Source organism: Symphodus melops (assembly GCF_947650265.1).
Source record: "Symphodus melops genome assembly, chromosome: 5".
Lineage (NCBI taxonomy): Eukaryota > Metazoa > Chordata > Actinopteri > Labriformes > Labridae > Symphodus > Symphodus melops.
Genome location: NC_136695.1, coordinates 10,116,507 through 10,140,014, shown reverse-complemented (window position 1 = coordinate 10,140,014; position 23,508 = coordinate 10,116,507). Strand labels below are relative to the sequence as shown.

Genomic DNA, 23,508 nt, shown 5'->3' with positions numbered 1-23,508 from the left:
ATTCTCGCAAAGACAATGCAAACGTGATGAAATTGAATAGATACCAATTTTATCATATTGTAGCAAGTGGACCGCTGTAAACTTTGTAATGCAGATGAGGTTGAGCTTAAAACCTGAAGAAGAGTCATTTGTTGCAGCGTTAACAGAACATGCTTTCTCTCACCTCCAGGGTCCACAGGCCTTGTGGATGCTCCCCCCAGCTGTGCACCGTCATCAGGGTCCAGTTTTTCAGGCCAGCAGTGGAGGCATCATTGGGTCGTGTGTCCAACAGCAGTGACACAGTACCAGCTGGAGATTTCAGGCTAATAGAGAGGTCACCGCGGCACACGCTGTTGATACTCACTCTCACCTGTTGAGAGACAGGTTCCAAAAAATAAACAAATAAATAAACAACAACAATATTTCCTTTTCATGGTTGGTATTGGGGGATTCTACACTGACAGCGTATCTTCTGACTGGGCATGGTGTCTGTTGTTTATTTTAAATACTTGTTTATTTGCCAAATTATTTGTGTTTTTTTTATGCTGATGATCATGGTGACGACTAATGTCTATGATTAAAACATCATATAGTTGCTTCACATTGTTTTAAGTTGTTTGCTGTTAATTAGTTATATGTAAATGTAACCTCTGTAATTTGTCAATTCAGATTTAGTTAGCTATGGATTGCCGAGTGTAGTTGAATAAAAACAGACAGAGTTGTATACATTTTCTATCTCACTGTCAACACGCCACGTTTTCTAGAATGTTGATCTGAAATTGTAAATAATTATAATACTTCTGGGAAAAGCACATGGTGGTTAGCAGTGTTAACCAGTGCTGTAAGAAATGTGTTACTTATTCCATCACTGTAAATCAACAACTGTTTGTGGTAACTTGCAGTGTATATTGTAAATGGACTTTTCTACTCTTTTGATTACTCAAAGCCCTGAGAACAGGACACAAGGAAACAAGGTTGATATGTGACTGCAGGAGCAGCAAATTCAATAATGTGTTTACATTTACAGAAATCTAAAATGACTTTCTAATTAGTGCTTTATGTGAACTAGCCAGCAGCTATATACGATTGAGGTTTAGTTACATCGAAATCGGTAGGAAAGGTTGCGCTAACAGTAGAACAAGAATATATGGTGAGTTGTAGCCTTTGCTCATGGAAAAAAACCCAAGAATAATAATTATTATCTCACAAAGCACTTAATTAAACAATATAATGCTACTTAACTAGTTGACAGACAGCCTCAGTGCTACTAACACAAGTGACCCAGCTTCGTCTCTTCTTATCTCGGCAGACCAAGTAAGTACCTACTCCATCCACACAACCTAGGCTTGATTTTAAATTAAATACAGGTTCAATAAAAAATCACCACCAGCTCCACAATGTGTAAGTCAGGAAGAGCTAAACAGACTAATTGCAAGGTATGTTGTATAAGACATGCTTTATACCAACTGTAAAATCTGTTGCCTTCAGAGGACTTACAAGAAAGAAGACATAGCAATAGTGTCGACAGTGTTATGTACCTTTGAGAGATGTTTCCCCTCACACTGCCACAGCATCACTTAATACTGTGTCCATGAGTATTAAAACAAAACAAAAGAGATGCCGAAGATTCTTTATATAAAAAAATAAAAATTAAGACATTAACTCAGTTAGTTGCTCCATGCAGATAGACAACGATGGAGACAACAAAAAGTAGGAGACAGGACTCAGTGACAAAAAATAACTTTGGGGAATATTAGCTAAATGATATAAATAAGCACATGGAGCCCAAGTCCCCATTTCTATGATCCCCCCCTCCCCCCAAGTAAACACTCTCCCTGTCCCTGTTCATCGCAAGCAGCACATCTGGTGTGACAATGGCACATCGCAGAGAGAGTCGCCAAGCTGCAAAAAGACTGACAGCCCGCTCCTGTTTACAGCGTGTTACCACGGCAACACGTCCATCAATCACACCTCGCAGCGATGGCCTGACCCACGCTTTCTGCCAGGGAGTAGAGCCGCAAAGATGAAGCCTTTTCAATTTACATGCTGACACACTCCAGCTCTCTCTCTCTCTCTCTCTCTCTCTCTCTCTCTCTCGCTCTCTCTCTCTCTCGCTCTTCTTGCTATTTCACAAGTACACAAACACACTCTCACACACACTCAAAGAGTGATTAGGTTGCACAAAGTCATTTTGCACAGACACAGAGACGTACACATACAGTACACAGCCTGCTGACACAGTCACACAAAGACACATTTGCATGCATGTGCCCGTACTACGACAACACACTTTTGTCCATTTTCTGCAAATGACACAGCCAACACAGTACACATCAAAGGATGATCATTTTTGTATCTGCTCTGTTTTCAGAAGGAACTCATGACACAGAAACCTCAAAAACTATTTGTAGGAAATGTTTAAGGTTCTTAGGGTGGAGATAGGATTTTTTAGTGTTTTCTCCTCTTGATGTGTAAAATGACAGCTGAGGATTGACACAAATAAGAACGATACTTTCAGCATATAGATGAAAAATAACCCCTGTTCACCTCCCCAGGGTGTTAAGAAAAAGCAACATTTTGGAAAATATTGGCATCAGTTTTCCTGCATGAAATATTTGAAAGATGATGTGGAATTCCTAAGCTTTATGGTGCTGGCACAAAGAATTTGTTTACTTTAAGCCAAACTTGCCATCTCTCTTCCCAATGTTACCAGTCCAAATAACTGATGGCTATTGTTTTATGTTGAACATACAAAATCATTCTTTTTCTCTTGGCAAAACACAACAACTGTAAGTGTATTTCTTTAATAATCAGATATTCTTCTATGAGTATTATAAAAGATTTACATCTAAATTGTTCCCAAAATATTCCAGCCATCAACATGTACAGTATGTTCATACTGTCCACAGTCAGTGTAGTAGAACGACTGTCTCACCTGAACATGTTCCAGAGTGTTGATCTCATTCGTCCTCCCACGGCAGGCCTCTGATTGGATGTTCACAGTGACCACACCTTTCGGATGAAGTATTCTACCCAATGAAACAAAAGGGTCAATGTTTAATGGACTTGAGCTTAAATAACACTTTTCCTCTGACTTCTCTTGACATGGTAGCCCAATGCAAGATAAAATACTGAAGAGTTTAAGAATTATATAAAAAAAGACTTGAACACATGCTCATTCTTATACATTATAAGGAAAAATCTGAAGTGGAAATACGTGTAAAAAATGAAAAGAAAAAGAAAGAAAACGAAAGAGTGAAAATGACGGAAAGTGTATTTTGTGTAGTACTGTGTTTGAAGTAACCAGAGTACTTTTTTTTTTTTTAACCTCTTAGGATGGAGTTGGGTGATTTGTGTGCATATCCTCTGTGGAGCAACACTGCTGAAGTGTGCAGCCTGCTGCACCATCAGTCCTGCGTCCAACAATCCAAAGCCGAACCTGGAACAAGAAGACGACATGCACTCCATTACATATATATAGTAGTATGTGTTTGTGTATATGCTTTCAAATGTGAACGGGAAGCTTTCACGTGGGTGGCTGAACGTGTTGCAGGAGCAGAGTAAGTGCTAATGGCTCTGACATGAGGAGGCAACAAGTCATTGACCAAGATGATGGTGTCCTTTGACACAATAGCTCCCCACTCTGTCCGGGCAGATGCTGAGGGCTGCTGTTTGTACTGCCTGGAATAGAGAAGTGATTCTGAACAATGTGCAATCTCATGAACTGTAATCAAGCCTCATTATTCATTCTTTACCACCCCAATCTGGAGACACAATAGCCAACCCTTCAGCAGCGTCGCTGCCTAGTGGCTGTACAACCACTACCTGTCTCACTCTCTTCTGCACTTTGCAGCTCTTGCTTTGCCGTCTTCTTCATCTCTTTTGAATCATCCCCTCTCATCTTTCCTCTTTGCCCTCTCTTTTTCGCAAAGCAGCCTGTTATTCAGTGTTCTTTCCTCTCTACATTCTACTTCACTCCCCTCCATCAATCCCGAATGTCTTGCATCAGAACTCTCCATCAACACTTCAGAGATGTTGAAATCGCAGTCCTCATGAGTCTCTCCTTAATTCGACTTTAAATCTTTCATTTTTATGCACTCTATCTCTTTCAGTTCCCTCTTGTTAAAATCACAGTCCTAAGAATGACTAACAGATCAGTAACGACTTTCGTTCTCTCCAACTCCTCCTCCTGGAAACTCAGAGGGGGTGACAAAGAGCTAATTTCTGCCATTATTTCCATACAGACCTTATGCGGTTAATCAGCAATAAGTGAAATTCATTATCCTGATGACGGGATCTCTCGGAGTAGCAGAGGGAGAGACAGAGACAGGAGAAAGGAGAGAGCTGATCAATAACTCAATCAGTTGCCCTGCATGGGGCTCCATCTCCTCCGTCTCAGACTGTCAGTGTGTCTGAGGAGAAGAGGCGGGAGCTGCAGCCCACACCGCCCTCGTCCTAACAGCACGCTGCGCGATCAATGGACACAATCTAATCAGCCACTATCACCACCAATGACTTTTAGCATGTAGGGCCCAGCATAATAGCATTAGGAGGAGTTTGTGGGTTTGGGGTGAGCTGTCGAAGTTCAAGGTCATTCTCAGAGTTTGTGAAAGCTGAGAAGAGTTGGAGAAAACACTGCTGACAAGTGTTGAATGCAGAAGACCGGACTGGCGACTGCTGAGGTATTGACTAGGATGGGTTGTGACAATGACCAAAGAAAATAAACAAATTATTTTGTCTACAAGTTCCAAATTTGCTTATGATACTAGACTGAAAATAGAAGTGCTTGATTCAGTAATCAATGTGTGTTTGAATGAACAGGTTTATATTGTGATCCTGAATGCTCCCTGATCCACATTTAAGGATTCATTTAAATGTGTGTTATGTCTCTGTTGTCACTAAAACAAATAAATACAAGCTTTGAACTTACTTTGGGCTTTTGATTAGACTGTTGAGGGTTAAGAATAACAAAACAATGTAATGCCATACCAGCATGCATCTTTACTAGATCATGCAGAAATGCTCGTCTTTCTTACAAAGTAAGGGCCATGGATTTCAAAGGAGCTTCAAAAATAAAAAAAACAGCACAGATAGCTTGATTGAGTGCTGTATCTGATGACCGAAATCACTGGTATATATAGATATACATATTGATCTCAGATACTAAATCCCTTTGTGTCCTCTTTCCTGTCACCAGTTTGGTGTGTATTAGTCTGTCTTACCTCTTTGAACCTTTGTTTCTTGTGAGTTTTCCGAGTGTTTTGACCATATCCTGTTTTTTTGACTTTGCCTTTTGTTTTCTCCTTTGGATTCGATGGTTTTGTGGATTTTTTGTTTTTGACCTAGACTGATTGAACACTTTGAAAATTTTACCTGCACCTGTTTGGAGTCGTGCATTTGAGTCCATTGCTCTGCTTCCACTGGTCTTGTCATTAGCTGACACAACTGAAAGAAGAGTATGATGTGAATTTGATGGGGACAATTTTCAGCAGTGAACTAATTAAAATGTTGTGTGCCAGTGAGTACTAAAAGCACCACGTCGTTGTAAGAGGGACTGACCCGGTGTGCATGTTCATGGTAATAAGAGAACATGGCATCCTGGACTTCTTTGTGTTCACCTTTTGTTTGAAACATTGGCATCATGTGACGTAGTGGGATAAGATTTGTCAAACTAAAGCAACACAGATGTGACTGACGCACTCTTTGAACATCAGTAAATATTAAATGAATGTGGAGCACATCACAGATCAAAAGTATATTGGAGGCCTCAGAACAATTGTTTGACATTTGAAATGTTGTGTCTGTTAGTACCTTTTTGTTGTAAATGGAGTTGCTGTGACAAAGCCCTATTTTGGACTTTGTCTGTCGTAGGGTTCCATTGTTTAAGAAATCAATGATCTTTTGATGACAATCATTTATTGTTCGTTTGATATCTTTAATTCATTGACAATAAAATAGTATTACTGGTCACAAACCTTTGTTCAATGGAGCCCTACTCAATGTCAGCATGGCAGACCAACACCCAGAAACACTTCCCTGCTTATATATATTATTTTAACAATAGTCATCAATAACTATATCCAGTCATGCCTCTTAGGTCAAACATCTAACACGCTGACATAATGTACTTATCGGGAAACGATTCTATGTTAACTTACATTTATTAACAAGTTATTTTGAAATGTTTTCACTTAAATTACATTTTGTTCAAGATTTAGTTTCACAATTCTTTCCAGAATATTTTTGGAGATATTTTTCTCCAAAGTACACACAACACAAGTGAACGCAATTCAGTGTCATTTACATGTTCAAGATTTTGATTAGGCAACAAAGAACCCATAGGTGTGATAAAAACATATTTCACCATGAGGGGACAAATTGATAACTTCACTGTTCATAAAACAGAAACTGTTGGTGACCCAGGCTACTACCCTGCTCCCTTTAAGTGATTAAATATACCCTCCCCAACTCATACCTCTTATAGCCTGAGCTGTGCACCTATTAAATCCTACAGCTCCCTTAGATCGATCGGGCCTGCCCCAGCTCCACGGCCATAAACCCACACAGACATATATCTGATAGAGAAAGCTGCAGGAAACAGGTTTACCCACGATAGAACATGATGGAAATGGCAGATTTTATGTCCCCTGCCATGTCAATGAAACACCACTGCTGAGCTGAGACGCTTTTCGAGAAGACTCTTTGGCATTTCAGGCGTCTCATCATCAGTAGCATGAATCCAAAACACTGACACTACGGAATTCAACAATGACTAGTTTACAGGCTTTAGCCTTTTTTAAGATAGGAAAGTTGATAGGGCATAGGAAAGAGAGCAGGTAACTACATGCAGGAAAGGAGCCACAGGTCAGACTTGAACCCTGGCTGCTGGCTTGGGGATCTATAGCCTCTGCACATGGGGTCTTATAGCAAGGCCATCAGTGCTCTGGAATTTTTTTAAATGTTGTGATCTGGTGGATATTTTTGAAAAGGTAAAAATGGTTCAAAATAAAATGTCTTAAAAACAAATCAAACCATTAGTCAGAAAACACAGTCATCAAATTTTCAACTTGTTCTTCTCCACCTCCTGCGTGGTCGGAGGGAGGTTGAGCCAAGCCAACTACAGAGTGACAGCCGATCTTCTGTCCACGCAGCACGAAGCATGTTAAACCCCGGCCCCCCGCCTCTGCACATATCGAGTCCCAGTTTTGCATTTTATCCTTCTACTTTCAGTCCTTGATAGCAAATGCCCTTGCAAAGTCTTACACCCTCCTTTTTTTATCCATTAGGACGAAGGCCGCCTCCCCCCACCTCTCCATGGGGCCTCTTTGTAACTGTCGAGGAACCCTTTTCACTTTTTGTTCCGCGGGCCTTCCCAGGTCCTTTCTCTGTTGATATTCACACCATCTGCCAGCAGCAGTGGAAAGTGCACACAAACCCAACTTCCACTGAGACATCAACCTCTCCAGGGTCGAGATTGTGGCTCATCTTAGCACATGATGTTAAAGACAAAGTTTTAACAACTGGTATGCTGCAACCAAAACACAATTTTACAGCTTTCCAGGGACCTAGCTATTGCGCTCTCACCCCTTGTTTGCAATGGTACGTCCTGCTAAGTCCCCGCAATAGAAGTGGCTGTAAAGAATCACTCAAGCCGCACTAAGCAGCTGCCTGTGAGTTAGGTCATTTTCCCAGGAGCCACAGAGTGGGCATTGGCAGGACCTCAAAAAGAGGGGACACCATCTGTTCAGCGCCTGAAAAGGTTGGTGACACCTTCTGTGGTACCAACAACTTCTAATTAAGTGGCGAGGAATGCAGTAGCAGCTCCAGCGCGTGATTGGTGGGCTTGCCTTCGTAATTCCAACAACAACACAGCAGACCCCCGGTCAGTTTCACACTTACACCGTCACGACACATCTGGCCATAGGCTAATGATAAAACGACTGAGTTACAATAAGCACTTGATGACGGTGACACAGATACAGCCGACGAACACTATGTTTACTTCTGTTTTCTATGATGTTGTGTCATATTTTTTATAGCAATTAATTGAATGTTTATCAGGAGCATGGAAAACCTCATTAGCCCTTTGGTCAATCCCAGCGTGGTTTGTTTCTGTTATATCATGAAGCTCTAATTCCATTAACATAAGGATTTAAATGAAATAACAAATAGACTTAACATTCTTCTGATTTCATCGCACTTACAGCCAAATCTTCTGCTCAGAAATGTTACTAATTAGGCTTATTAAGTAATTAAGAAGAGGTCTTAATTATATCTGCGCCACTGGGACCCACATGGCTGTAACCATGAGATGCTGTGCCGGCTGCTCAGCTTTGTTGGTTGGATGTTACACAATTGCATCAATCTAACTGTTTTGAATGTGCGTATTTATCAAGGAAAAAACATTTTCTGACTGCATTTGGCAAATATCTTTCTGATTTGAAATTGCATAGAGAGAAAAACGTAGTGGCATTCAACATTACAGCCTTAAAATGTCAAATGAATTACCTTGCAAAGAGTTAAAAGCTTAATGAAATATATTGCAGGGTGGAAAATGAGCGGTTTGGCACCGGCATGGACTTAGTCTCAGGAGAATGAGCACCAAAGTCTCTGCAGCCATCAGTCAAAGTAGCAGCCACCCGTCCCCGTCTCTTCCACAAGGAGACTTCTCTGGAAGCCACAATGATCTATGCCTCATGACCTCACTCTCAGTGTCCAACATATTTTGATTTGTAGCTCGAGTGTTATTCAAACACAAATTCAAAGTAGGATGAAATTCGGCAGAGAGCTTTTGTTGGACGAACACCAAGGTACAGTCCTTTTAGATGTCTCTGCCCTTGTGGGGAAAACGAGAGAGAGCGAGCGAGAGGGAAGAGAGGATTGGGTAAGTGCTGCGCTATAAGCTTGGCATAAAATTCCCTACCAGGTCTGGACTACTTTTCTTTCACTCTGGACAAAGCAAACACTGAAGCAGGAGCCTTTGTTTGCCTCCTCAAAGGGACACGTTTTTGATGCTATGTCAATGAATGTGATAAAGCCAACAGAAATATAAGGAACAAAACGAAAGAATGTTTAATGAAAGGTGTGACATTTGCTACATGATTTCAACACGGGAGCTACAAAGAGTTCAACAGATCGGTTTTCCTCACACAAAATTCAAGGGTACATAAATGCTTTTAAGTTTAAGGTCACTTTAGGGAGAGAGGAAACTGTTGGAGTTCATCAGCTAGAGACAAGCATCCCAATTTATTTGGAAACAATCTCTATGCTAATACAAGGATCACAATGTATTTAAAAGGAACTTTGAAACTCTATGCATTATTTTTACAGTCTATGATTTAAACATGTTAAGCTTGTCTCAAGTACTCCTAATGCAGAGATTGAATTAAATGTAGTAAATATTCTTGCTCATTATGCATTTCCTTGTTTTGTATGAATTTTCTCATTATGGACTTAGAAATGTCATTCCTTTTAATTTAAATTCATTGCACGAGGGGGAGATTTATGTTACAAACAGCTCACTGTCAGCTAGTCTTGGTTGCAATAATCTATTTCAGAAAAGGAAACATAAGGCTGAGGAGTATGCTGTTGTGGAACTTTATTTTTGAAATCTCTTCTGTTTTACCACCACCCCCTCCTCAAGATATCAAAATTGCTACTTGTACATGAATTATGCATTAGGAAGGTTTAGAAGAGCACAGGGTCCCTACAACCCCCCACTCGCCTTGTAGCCCAGCAGGGCGGAGCGGGGTAGTATGTGTGTGTGTGTGTGTGTCTGAGGGTAGGGGTTTGGGTGGAGGGGTGTACAGGCACCCCTCTGTTCGCCTGCTGCAGCCCCCTGCAGGGAGACACGGCACCCCCTGCAGGAGGTGCAGCGCTCCGCTTCCCCTGTCCCTCAGGGCGAGTCGGTGTATGTCACACACAAACACAATCTCTCTTCATTCAGCCCAGTTTGTCTGCTGACCCATCAATCAAATGTGTACACAAACACCCACACACACTGAACACGAACATTTTGAATGTGTGTGTACAACTGGAGTGTCACAATCTCTCAAGATTGAAAAGCACACAAATACATTCAGATGGGCCACAATTGACTTGAAACAAAGTTGTGAGACAGGAAGTAAATGACGGATAAGGAGAACATCACAGCCTGTCTGTCTTAATAAACTTTTAAAGCCTTATTAAGCAATCATAATTCAAAAGTCAAGGAGTGCACAATGGTCGACCCAGGACCACAAAAACATGCTAACACAAGCATCCTCGAAGAACAGTCTCAACTTCTTTCCAAACGGCCAACAATTATACACACAGCATATTCTCCTTTTTTTATGCGTTATCACTGAATAGCTACTCTCACATTAAGTGAGAGTCGGATCGGTAGTCTGTGGATGAGCTACAGATGTAATTTCCCTGAACCCACACTCACACAGACACACACTTTCACTCTTTCTCTCTGTCTTCTAAAATACATGTATATAGACCACAGGCTCAGTTGCAGAGTAATTGGATCTCAATGAAAAAAACAGGAGGTCTGGATAATTAATTAATCTATCTGGCTGGAGCAGAGACACAAGGCCAGTTTTACAACAACGCCAGGGAGACAGAGGCAGCGAGGAGGAGAGAGGAGAAGGAGGGGTGGGGGGTGAGGGGGGGGGGGGGGGGGGGGTTGAGAGAGGGCGACACACTGCCCTCAGACGATCTATGGCCCTACATGAAATGGAAATGGCTTGCCAGAATGCATTAGGTGTGCATACACTCACATTTCACACACACGCAGAGATTCCATATCCAGTAAATCTGTGCACCCTCACAAAAACGCACACATGCTCTGCTTTCACACAATCACACACACACATCAATACAAATATAAAGACTAAACTACATAATGCACACACACTGTGAACTTCATCTGGTTTCATAAAGCTGTCAGAGTTGTGAGGTTATTGATGCTTAGTCATTTTACAGACGGACTAAAAAGGAAAAAGACAGAGTGATCGAGACAAATAAAATTATAGCCGTGTTTACAACTGTAAACACGAGAAAAGAAAAAATAGAAATCTGAGAAAACTCTGTTTAAAACACAAGCACTTTATTACTTGAGATCATGTGTTTCATGGGCACTGACTGTTAACATTTTGGTGCTCATCATTTTTATGAACAATGGCGCTCATTTTTGATACTAAACAAATTGAGAAAGTTCAGTATTGTCCTTTTTCACTGCAGCATTTTTGTTTCTTCTAAAAATCAAACAAAAACTATCTGCATCAGTGTAATCTCCTGTTTTTGATTCTTATGCAGATCATGCAGTCCACAGACCTCTGTTCAATACTTCTACTGTATGTCAACACGTATCATTCACCAAACCCATTCCAATATCAGAGTTTTATATCAAAGCAAAGAAAGAAAATATGTCTCTCTGTCCAATCCTCCGGTGTGAAGATTGCATCTTAAAGGTAGCTAGTGTTCATTCCCTCTGATGTGGAGGAGAAAGCTGAAAGGAATTCAGAAGTTTTTGTATATTTGAGTTTTGTTCCTTAGCTCTTTGGTCAACTTTGCGCAACATTCTTCTTTATTATTCAAAAAGTCTTTAAAGATTATAACAAAAAATTATTTTTACTGTACAGGATAATATTTGTAGATTTTCCCCCCCCAAACAATGAACAAACACACTCATACAGGTCACAAGACATCCAAACATGAGACAAGCCAAGAAGACAACAACCACAACTTGCTCCAAGAAGTCACATTCTGAAGAATAAAAGATCAAGGTCGACAATAAACACATCTGTACGCGCAATATTCTTCAATCAGAACGTTCATGATGTAAAACCAAATTTGTTAAACTTAGGGAAGTTCTACTCGGGTTTCTTGTTTTATGTAAAAAGTTCCCCGTTTAGTTTACTATATTCCTTAACTAAAATTAGCCAGCTGTGCATAAAAACACCGAAGATATATGAGAGGCAAATTCTTCTTTTCCATGTGTTCTTTGATTTTGGATCCTTTTGGCTTGTTTTTCTTCATATATCTATAGATATCGGTCTACTGAACTTAAACCACAGCCGAAATGGCTAAAAAATGGAGTTTGATTCAAAAGATATTTTTATGAGAATATCCTCTGACAGAGGAGTGCCTGTGTCGAGTAAGGAAGAGCTTTTCCACATTCCAAGACAGTTTGTCTGTCAGACTATGGATCTGGAACTTAAGAGTATTTTTTTTTCTACTGTTCTTCAGCACAAGTCTGTGTTAATGGTTGTCAGATCTAACATCACGATGGAAGAATACAATACACACAAACACATACACACCAACACAAACACCTCAGCTGAGTCGGGAAGTGGCAGGTACATCACGTCTGCAGTAATAGAAGAGCAGATGGATCTGGCAGGCAAGCGCATACACACACAGGTACACACTTTTGCATGTGCACAAACCTACTTGTTCGTATACATAACAAAAAACACTGACACAAACACACAAGAACAAGCTGCTTTTACCTTACGGTGATGAAATATCACGTCTAAAAATAAATACACAGTCGAATCTCAGCAGTACCATAAAAAGATGAGAGTTTGAAATACTGAAGTCTTAAAAAGTGCGGGTCAGGGAGAATGGCTTTTCACTCGTGAGGTGGAAAGAGGAGTCACAGTGCTGGTCCTTAAGGTGTTGTCTGAGTCTGACCTGTCTCTCCAGGGCATCATATGAGCAATGGCATTGCTACTGGCCCTGATAATCTCAGAGATAAATCATCTTTAGTCACTCTAACAGGCTGACAGACAGACAGGCCTAAGTACCTGGGAGGGTGGCAAAGGGACACTTTAAAACCTCCAGTGATGAGGAGTGCTGCCGTGAAGAAAACAGTTAGCTGCCCTGAGCTCCCTCCTATCCCCCGAGTCTCTGGCTGCCATTTTGGCGGCATCTCAAGGCGCTATTCCGGCTCTATCTCATGTCACCGTTCTGGCTGTCGTTCAATTCTCATGTTGGCTCCTGTTCAGCTTCCATTCTGGCTCTGGTTCAAGCTCCACAGTCGCTCTGTTTTGGGGGCTTCATTGTGGCTCTGTTTCAGCAATGCCACCCCACCTCCCATCCCCCCCCTCCCTATTCAGTTTCAGCACCCCAGGTAGCTGGCCTCCTGCCCGGCGTGCAGATCAGTGGGAGATCCAGGCTCAGGCCTTTTGTTTGGGGTGGCATTTTGCCTTTGTTTTCCCATCTCGCCTGTAATCTAAACACCCAAAACAGCTCATGCTTGACAAATCGGCCCTGAGACGGGGGAGCAGCGGAAGACAAACGGCTGGAAGCGGTTCAACCCCAGGCAGGACTGATGGTGTCCGACTGGGCCTGACCTCCCAAAGGTTAAAGACACGTTCACTTACAAAGCAATCAATTACCCAGGCTGTGTGGGCGCTTTTAACCAACCTCCCCTCCTGCCTTCCACACAGCCGGTGTTATTGATGAGGGTCCCAGTGTACAGCACACTCCAACCTGGAGTGTGTATTACATTTCACAATTGAAATAAATCTCAGATTCTTGGTGTTGCTTCCTACCTGCTTTATATTGTTTCTCTCTCTCTCACTCCTCCTCCCTGCCTACCTCCCTCTCTCCCTCTTCTCTGCAGGTTGTTGTAGCAGGTTTATTCTGGTAGTTGGGCTCGGTGGGCCCCGGCAGGCCCCTCAGCTGTTCCGCTGGGTTTGTAATTACCATTTCATTAAGAATGACAGTTTCGGGGGTTGAAGCACCATTTCATCCGGGTCTCGTGGGGAAGACGCTTGCCAAATTTTCAGTGTGAGTGGCAATTATCTCTCTTCGTGTCTGCGATTCACCATTTTGTACTTAGTGGCTTGACAACAGCTAGAAACATTTTGTTGAAGTAATAATAGGTCTTGGATATTTACACTGTGGCCCACTCAGGCTTACCTCTGTGAACAGGCTGATATAAGCTATCAGAAGTGATAGACGCAAACTCGAGGAAACTCTACAGAGACAAGCACTGCACCACGTTGTGTACATACTGCAGACAGAGTGTTATTCCAATATGCTAAAGCTGTTCAAACTTGGGTAGTGCTGAGCCTTGAGAACTGATCTGAACTTCATTTTCTTTCATGCACAGGCTCATTTTGGTTCAGAGTAAGTGGTCACGTGGCATATTTCTTTTATGGATTCAGTCAGCAAGGGTTTTTTTTAAATTTACTTAATTTCTTTTTACCTGCAGTACTGTTTCCTGTAATGTATCTCTTTTGACCAATAAACATCAATGAATTTAATCTCAGAGGAGCGATTGGCTCAAATGTAAAAGTTAAATTGAAGTAGCGCAATATGTGTTTATGCCGGGCATGAAACAGGGAAAACACAACACAAGCCGTATAATACACTATTTAGTGAAATATACAACATGTTAATCACTAGCTAAGCAATCAATCATTTGTCTACCCTTAACTGTATGCTTGAGTAAAATGACCAATAAGTTGCCCCAGGAACAGAAAGTCCCCCACTTCACTTGTAAACACCTTTCATGCATGACCTTCGTTTTCTTTGAATCCCAACACTTTTATATGTTCCTTCTTTTATTTATCGTAATGTATGCATGTGCATGTTTAGTGCACGCCAATGTATGCCAAATGGATTAGAGCTTGTATAGCATAAAGTGCTTTAACACTACACCTACACACTACACTACCCCTTGATTCACACACAATCCACACACTGATGGCAGTGGTTGCTATGTTGTGAGACCATAACTAATCGTATTCATTTGCATTCACACACCAGCGACGAAGCAGTGGGAGCAATTCGGGAATAAGTGTCTTGCTCAAGGACACATCGGACATGTAGCTGCAGGAACTGGGGATCGAACCCTTGACCTTCCTGTTGAGAGATGACGAGTCTAGCAACTGAGCCACAGCTGTCCCCTTGCCACATATAGCATGTGTACAGATATTTAAATTTAAAAAAAAAGGTTTTCAGATGATACTACAACTGGACTTTAACAATCAAAGAACACAGGGAACAAAAGAATTTGCATATCTTTTGGTATTTTTATGGACAGCTACCTTTCTTAACTTTGTACTTAAAACACATTTGAATCTGCCTTTGAAAGCCTTGGTAGTCAACCTAGTTTAGGAGGAGACAAATCACAGAATGAGGAGAGTGAACTTTATCCATTACTTCTGATATGTCCACAAGAGGACAAAGTCAGGGCCAACATGGGGACTTATAAGTTTTTAAGTAACCGATAAGTCTCAACATTCAACACATATTGCATAGACGTTGTATTATTGTATTAACATAGACTGAATTTTGTGAGTGCTAATGTGTGTAACTGAGAGAAAGAAAGTGTGTGAGCATGCTTATTCCCTTATGTTATGAACAAAACAGGCAGGTGTCTGCTGTGTTGAGTTTAAGTGACATGACTCACACAAAGTGAAGGCTGCAGCTCTTTTAGTTGCATGTCTGCTCTGAATGATGGTATACTTTATCGTACACATTCCACACAATTGCTTTTCGCATTGGCAGAGGCCTGGGGAGGTAGTGGAGGCTTTCTGTGTCCATATGGAGAGGGAGGCAGAGCCCAGGCAGAGTGATCGGGAGCTTACCACCTCATCCCTGCACCAGACTGTCTGCTATACGAGTGCAAAGCTGCAGACGGGCAAACCATTCCACACACAACACACACGCCACACGCACATACAGACAAGAAGGAGTTACATTTTATTTAACTCATGTCCCTTTGAAACACTCCCAGGTACCTGTCGGTGGCCTGTCACTTTCACTCAAAATTATACAAACAAACCTGATATAACAAATAACATACTACAACAAACACTCATTCACAAGTTGTCTCTAACACACAAGTGCAATCCTATACATAACAGCATGGTCTCACAATTACTGTATACACTTCAATGTGTTCTCAGTCACAGACACTATATTCTCACATGTAGAGAACACACATACATACACTGAGATATTGTCATGAACCCTGTCAGATATAGATGCTAGCACACGCACGCGCACACACGCACGCACGCGCGCGCACACACATACACACAGCCAGTCGACTGTAAAAAAAAGTGTGTTGACAGTTCTGTCAGATCATGGTAGCACCATCAGGCTCCCTGCTGTCCTGTGAATGGGTCACTTCTGCTTCTCCTTCATCTTTCCTATCACTCAGTCAAATCTCCAGTTATCTTTTTAAAAAAAGCTCTAGTGCAACGATATATTGATGATGTTTTAACCCCGGACTGTTCTCACTTTGGAATCTCCACTGGATTCTGAGATGATGTGGTAAAACCAACAAGACAAAGTATCAAACTGTTCAGCACACATTTTTATGTGTGGTGCTGCTACGCTAACAGCACCTTGTGTTTCACACATTGCTGCTATCATGGCTGTAAGGGAAATTTGCTTTAGGAAGGGAAAAGTGTATTTTAGCCAACTTATTTTGTCTCTGGATGTATGGTACTTTGTGTTGCGGTATATACTTTTTACATGCTCAATGATAAATAATTGTTCTATGTAGAATTATGATAAATGATTGTTCATGAACCAAAAGCACATGGTAAATATTGACCCCATATTTGTGATTAAAGACATTCAGTCTAGACGTTAGCCTGGATATAAATATGGATAACGCATCTCTGTCTCCTGCTGTTGCACAAAATTGAAGCCAAAGTACCCCTAACAGCGGGGCTGTGATGTATGACACTTGTTACAATTTAATACATTTGGACATTTGTAGATTAAGGGACATGTATGGTGGGACCCCGGAATAACAACCTGGACCTTTTGCTAAAGAAAGGCCAAAATGAAATCACTATTACCGCAGGTTGGTACAGTCTACAGAACAGATGCTTGTTTCGGTTTCACTTGGAAGAGGCTTTTATCCACAGTGACGTACATCAGAGAGTAAGCACAACACAAGCAAGAGTCTAGAAAGGAGGAAACAACGTCAGTGCAAACGTACAGCTGTGCTCTGACTTGATTGGAGGTGATGACAGGCAGTGCACAGAGGCAAGGTGAGACATCAACCGCTTGAGAGTTCTAATCAGCATCAACACTATCTATAATCTACAGATATTGTCAACATCATTATCAAAAAACATCAATATCATCATCAAAATCATCAGCGTAAATGTTTCCAGCTCGGGTATTCAGATTTTTCGGAGAGGGGGTGGGGGGGGGGAAGAATCCAGTCACAAACTTAGTGGCCTGTTGTGAAGGTTGGATCAGACCCCTTCTATTGACAGATCGTAGTGGGTGGTGGGAGTGTACGGCCTGGATGATAGAGTTTAGGTAAGGAGGAGTTGCTTTTGTTGCTGTTTAGTTTGCGAGTAGCAGGGTTTTAAATACATTTATCTGCTATGCTTTAATGAAGAATGTCCAATGCGGATTCTGGTGATTATGGAAATGTTGAGAAAGAAAGAAAGAAAGAAAGAAAGAAAGATAGAGCTTTGTGATGTTGCATATGCTCTTTTTCTAACAAATCATTAATTTTAACAAAAACGTTATAACTTAAACATAAATCTGCCCGATAATCAATAACTTTGAAGACAGAAATCATGTTTCAGAGTTTATTTAAAGTGTAATTTAATTTTAAAGTTTGCCTCTTGTTCCATCTGCTAACATGGAGTCAATGTTCTTGACCTGTACTGCAACCAGCCAGCAGTGGGAGCTTTAATTCTGTTGGCTTCAATTCTTAGGAGCTTTAATGTAGTCTATTCATAAATCAGTCTACACTCTAGACCAAATTGTTGAATATACTGACTATAAAGCAGCAGAGTTAGAAGAGTATGAGTACTGTTAAATTGTTTCACAGTTTTTCTCATTTTGATATAGTTAAAATTGTATCCAGGGTATTTTCATTCAAGCATAAAGCATAAAAAAGCTAAAAAAAAAGCCTTTTGATTGTTTTGGATTGGAAATGGTTTCACATGTGGTAAAATCTTGAATGTTTTTTTGTTTTCTGATTTCTCTGGTGTTAGTTCACGTCAGGCAAATGTGTGTAATTCTTCAATGCGAAAATCATTGAGCTCAAATTAATATAAAAAATAATGTTTCACTGTTAGCATTTTGATGATTATTACTTGAAACATTTATACTTTCAACTTACTTTCAGCTGTTTGCAGAATGGATGCAGACTTTCTGCTATTGGCTTCAGATATAGCAGTTAAATGTCAGATTCAAAAACAGCCAGGAGTACTGTTCATTGATGTGACCCGGAAATACCTTGGCCACCACAGGCTCCAACAGCCCCTTGTGCATGCAAAATAAGCTGAGAGACATACAGTATACATGGAGAAAAACATAGAGCCTGCTAATGTATTTAGTAGCCAGGCCTCGTTTAAGGAAAGCACTTAATGACTTTAATTGATCTTTATTAGCTTCAATTAGAGAGGGACACTAGGGGGGAAAACAAGGTTGTGATTCCTGCAGACAGATCAGAGGATGTGAACAGGATCAGAGGGAAAAAACAGAAAGAGAGAGAGAGAGAGAGAGAGAGAGAGAGAGGGGAGAAAGGAGAGCATTTCAAAGGCAGCTTAGTTGTATACAAGAAAACGGAAAGAAGTAAGAATGAGAATGTTGAAAGGGGTTCAACATAAGTAATTGTAATTGTACGGCATTATGAATCTTTGCTTACAGCTAGTCTGCACTGGTGGTACCTAAAATGTTGTCAGTTTGTGTCAATAGTATTTCCAAAATGGCAGGCCCCATGGTTTAGCTTTATAACGCTTTTTCAGATACCGTGACTTCACTCAAGCTACGTCCATGTTGTATACAGTCTGTGCAAAAAACATTCAAAAATATTCAATGTCATGATTTGATTGCAAGCCAGGCAACAAGGACAAGTTATCTTTCTGCAAAAAAATCTCCTTTTTTGTGTATTATCCAAATTAGTCAAAATGAATTGAAAAGTAAAGAAAAGCGTATAATCTGTAATACATCATGTTTCCATAACTCATTACCTCACATCCATACTTTAAATAGGCAATCAAATTGAGCAACAGGGATTGATTAGCTCAAAATAATGCAAAGAAGACTGTTCCACAAATAAAACAGAGAATGAAGCATATACAGGAGAGCCATTAGGTGATATAAGATCTATATCTGTATCCTAACCCTAATTCTGCAGTCCCCTCATCCAGCCCACCATCCATCCCTTCCTCCTCCCAGCGCTCTGTTTGTGTTTCTAGGGGGAGCTGGCTGACCTCTGACCTCAGGCTAATGAGAGCGATAACGAGGATTAAAAGGGGGTGACTGGAAGGTGTCTGAGAGTGGGGTTTAAACAATTACACTGTGCTGCCAACATGCCTTTCTTCATGACTCAGGAAATTACAGTCTCTCGCTCCCCCCATACTCTTTCAGTCAGCACACAAAAGAAAGGGCTTATGGAAAATAATAAATTATCTCGGGGCCACGTTAACTTGGATGTAAATCGCCGGGCAATTATGTTTTAATAGCCCTTTAAGAGAATGAGTAATTGGGTTGACACTACTGGGGTTGATCATACTCACCCGCCTCTTTTGTGCCCACTGGAAGCGAGCTGTGGGCCTCTGTGTAGGTCAGCCTACAGGAGGACTGTATGATAGTCAGTCAGTTAGCTTTAAAACCACTACAGGACAAGTGGACCGCCACACATATGTTCCAGCGAAGTAGTATTAGTATTTTTAATGTCCTTTTTTTCAATTTTCTGTACCCCATGTATAGTTTATTTTCTATATCAATAGTGGGTGTGTAATATAAAGATACAATCTAACTCTTAATCTTACACAAATATTAAAAAGTGAGAAAAGGTATTTAGTATCAATGTCAGTGAAGCTCTTACATCCAACTTGAAAGTTTTAGTTTGTTACCAGCGGGTAGATCTAACATTTAATTAATTATCTTGTATTCTTCCTCAAAGATTGTGAGTATGAAGGTAAATTACAAAGGGCTAAGTTAAATTAAAACAGGCAGTATGCAGTAGTACACACTCACATAAGCTCTGTTTTCACCAAGTCGTCGAGTATGGATCAGTACAGTTTGGTTTGGTAGGCGGCGTGTAAGCCGGATGCCGATAGCCACGATCGCTACGTAATAGTGTCACATCATAGATAGCAGCTAATTATCGATCAATCAATCGATCATTATTTGTATAGCACTTTTCATACAAGGTTGCATCACAAAGTGCTTCACATCACAGTAAATTACACAGAGACAACACAACTCCCTCCCCCACCCCACCCCACAATTAAAACAGGTACTGACGGACCGAGGAAACGCTATCTCTAATTCTTTTATGAGGAAACACCAGAGGTTAAAAATGTAGTAAAACTAATAGTAAAACTAATAAGGTAAAATGAGACATTAGTTACAATACACACCCGCTGTCCCCCTCCCCTCTGTATACAATAATCCCCAAACAAGATTTAGCAGCCCCTATGTGACTAAGAGTAAACTTAGATTCAGTTAGAAGCTAGACTAAAAAGGTAGGTCTTGAGTTTGCTTTTAAAAATGTTTATGTCATGTTCTGCCCTCAGGTCTCCAGGTAAACTGTTGCACAGACGGGGACCGTTATAATAAAAAGATGACTCACCGTAGGTTTTTGTTTCAACATGTGGAACAACTAAAAGACCACTTCAAGAAGACCTGAGGGCTCTAGTAGGTTCATAAGTTAAAAGGAAATGCAATAAGTAAGTGGGAGCAAGACCATTAAGAGCTTTAAAAAACAATAAAAGAATTTTAAAATCAATTCTAAAACACACGGGTAGCCAATGCAAAGATTTTAAAATCAGTGTAATGTGTGCTCTCTTTCTGGTCTTCGTCAGCAATCTTGCAGCTGAATTTTGCAGTAGCTGCAACTGTGAAATATTCTTTTTTTGGAAGACCAGAGAGAAGTGCATTGCAATAATCAATTCTGCAGGTAATAAAAGCATAAATAAGGCCCTGTTTACATGGAGACGCTGTGACAGAAACGCATCGAAACGACTCCACTCCGGATTCGAAGTACAGACCGTCTACACGGCAGGTCTTGCCTGAGTGAAAACGATGTAGTTCTCACGCCACTGCAGTGTTTAGCTCCACCTTTTAACTTCCACCGGTAATTTGGGGATCTTTCCCGGCTTTAGTCTATGGTAACACCACAAGACATGTGCCATAACGAGACGAACTGAACTGAACCGCTTGGTGGAAACGGGGCTATAGACACAAAAACACACAACAGAGAGCAGAACCCTTGCCATCTCCCTGTGACCTCTGACTGTTACCTGTGGATTATCAGCATGTGTCTTGATTTGGCCACCTCATTGGAAGCAGGCCTGAGAAGGAAGGAGAACATGACAGGCCAAACCTGGTGAGTGGAAAAACCTCTAAAATGAGAGTAGAACAACACAAACAGCAGGGGAAGAAGGAAGGAGTAAAGGAGAAAGATAGACAAGAGGAACAAGAAGACAGAAAGAAAAGGAGGATAGTAATAGAGATCTGAGGCTAGACTGAGTCTGACACATAGAAGGAAATAATCAAAGTCCTCAGCAGGATGTCAGACTTTACTGCAATGAACAAGCAAATGGTGGGATAAACCTATATTTATCTCCTCTTACTTTCATCTCGGTAGGAAGACAAACAGGGTAAGAAATTGATCAGATGAGCATCTGTTAGGCTTGGCAACAGTCACAAGTCTACGGAGACTGTCTTTAATCCCCATTTTTCAATCTTTTCTCCATTACTGTCAACATTGTACAGGCACTTAAAGCACTGCTCCACAGTAAAGAAAGAAAAGAGTAGGTAGTTGTATATGCAGATGAGGGCTGTTCTTCACCCTTTTAGTGTTCAGTTTAAGATGGAGCTTCTCTAATTCTGCAGCCACAGTAAGTGGTTGACACAGTCTATTTGTGCAATCAGTTTCTGTAGGCGAAATGGATTCAAATAAGTTCTTTTTCACGATACCTCTTTTTATTTAAAATTTTAAGAGCTATATCAAAGAGCTACGTGATCCTTAGTATTTTCTCTTTACATACATACAGGACAACCACAATGCTTTGAAGACCAACAGGAAGTCACATAATTCTGCACTGTTGGTGAGATTGTAGGATGATAGGAATGGAAATGTAGTTCATGAATCAGGTCAGATGACCTTAGGAAGCCCAGCCTCGAGTGGATGCCCCTGAGTTCTTTCACAAGTAAAACAAGACAGAACTAGGGCTGCCACAATCAGCGTTGGAACAATCAAATTGTTCCAATAGTTCTCTGATTTAATCCATTGATCATTTAGTCTTTCATTGTTTAACAGTAAAAAAAGAAATGGTCCATCACAAGAAACAGAGCCCATATTCAAATGTATACATTTCTAATTTATTTCTAAGCAAGATAAGCAATGAGCACAGTTACTTGCATTCATGATGCTGGAAACACATATTTGACGGAATACTCAACAACTAATATTCAACTCAGTCAACTGTGAGCTTGCAATACCTACAAATATCAGACCTGGAAATTTCTCTTGGCCCTATTCTAGAACAGTTGAAAATGTTATTTTTCTTAGGCATTAATTGTTAAATGCAAACATATAATAATGAGGGGATGCTAAAACATGTTAAACACATCAACCCTGGAGAGAAGGAGAAAAAAATGTAATTCTAAAAAATGACTGGTTAATATTTAAGCTGACTGTTTTCTTGCGGGGCGGGCTAAGAAAATGTACAGTAAATGTACAGAGTGTAGGGCTGCTACAACTTACACCACAGCTACAAAGCCACACTTATTACAAAGATAGATTCAAAACAAAAAATAACAAACTTCTGTAGAGGATCCAACAGACAGCACCAAACTGTTAGTCATTTATGCACTGACAACATATCAAACTATGGAACACGTTCCGATAATTTCCTGTTTCTTTATAAGTGTGTCTTTGTGTATCCTCATTCTCTACCTGCCATCTTCATTGAGGCCCTTTTATTCCCTCCTGAGCGGCTCCGTCACCCATGTCGCTGGGGGACAAGGAGAACGTGGCGTTTTCCCTGGATCAAAAATTTACGAGCAATTAAAAGTCGGCCAACGCCCGACATCCATCAGCCCTGTGTGCTGCTGCCAGGCTGGGTGAGGGGGACTTGCAGTAAACCACAGGCTATATACTTTTATATCTGTTTTCCCTCCAAAGAGGGAAGGTTATGACAAAATTATGTTTTACTGTCCGCGGTTTCTCGCCCGATGTAGACATCTTTCACAGAACAGGCTTGTTGGAGGTCAGAGTCCCTGGGAAGGAGGATGGAAAAGAGAAATATGTCTGTGTGTAAAAGTGTGTGTGGAGTTTATGTTTGGTGATTTGTTTTAACTAGTGACAGAAGCCTTTCACACAATAGGAACAACAGAGTATCTACTTCTCTGGCGCATCAGTTACAGAGGGAAGAGTGACCTAATTACACTGTTGTTTATTACTGCAGAGCTCTGATTTATTTTCCCATGCTGACATCATTTCAACACTGACTCTTGCTTTTCAATAAAGTAAAAGACACTTTTTGTATTCAAACACAAACACATGCACTTACGCACAATGATCCA

At 40.8% G+C, this 23,508-nt stretch overlaps 1 protein-coding gene across 1 annotated transcript in view; it reads right to left on the bottom strand.

Annotated features, from left to right (window-relative positions):
* Positions 1-23,508, bottom strand: part of LOC306823381 (neuroendocrine convertase 1-like) — a 149,668-nt gene that overhangs the window by 10,241 nt on the left and 115,919 nt on the right. Inside the window, exons 15-17 of the mRNA XM_079342864.1 lie at positions 3,308-3,418; positions 2,915-3,008; positions 164-349 (exon numbers count right to left, since the gene is read on the bottom strand). Coding sequence (XP_079198990.1) covers positions 164-349; positions 2,915-3,008; positions 3,308-3,418 — 391 coding nt within the window. The remainder of the gene's footprint in view (positions 1-163; positions 350-2,914; positions 3,009-3,307; positions 3,419-23,508) is intronic.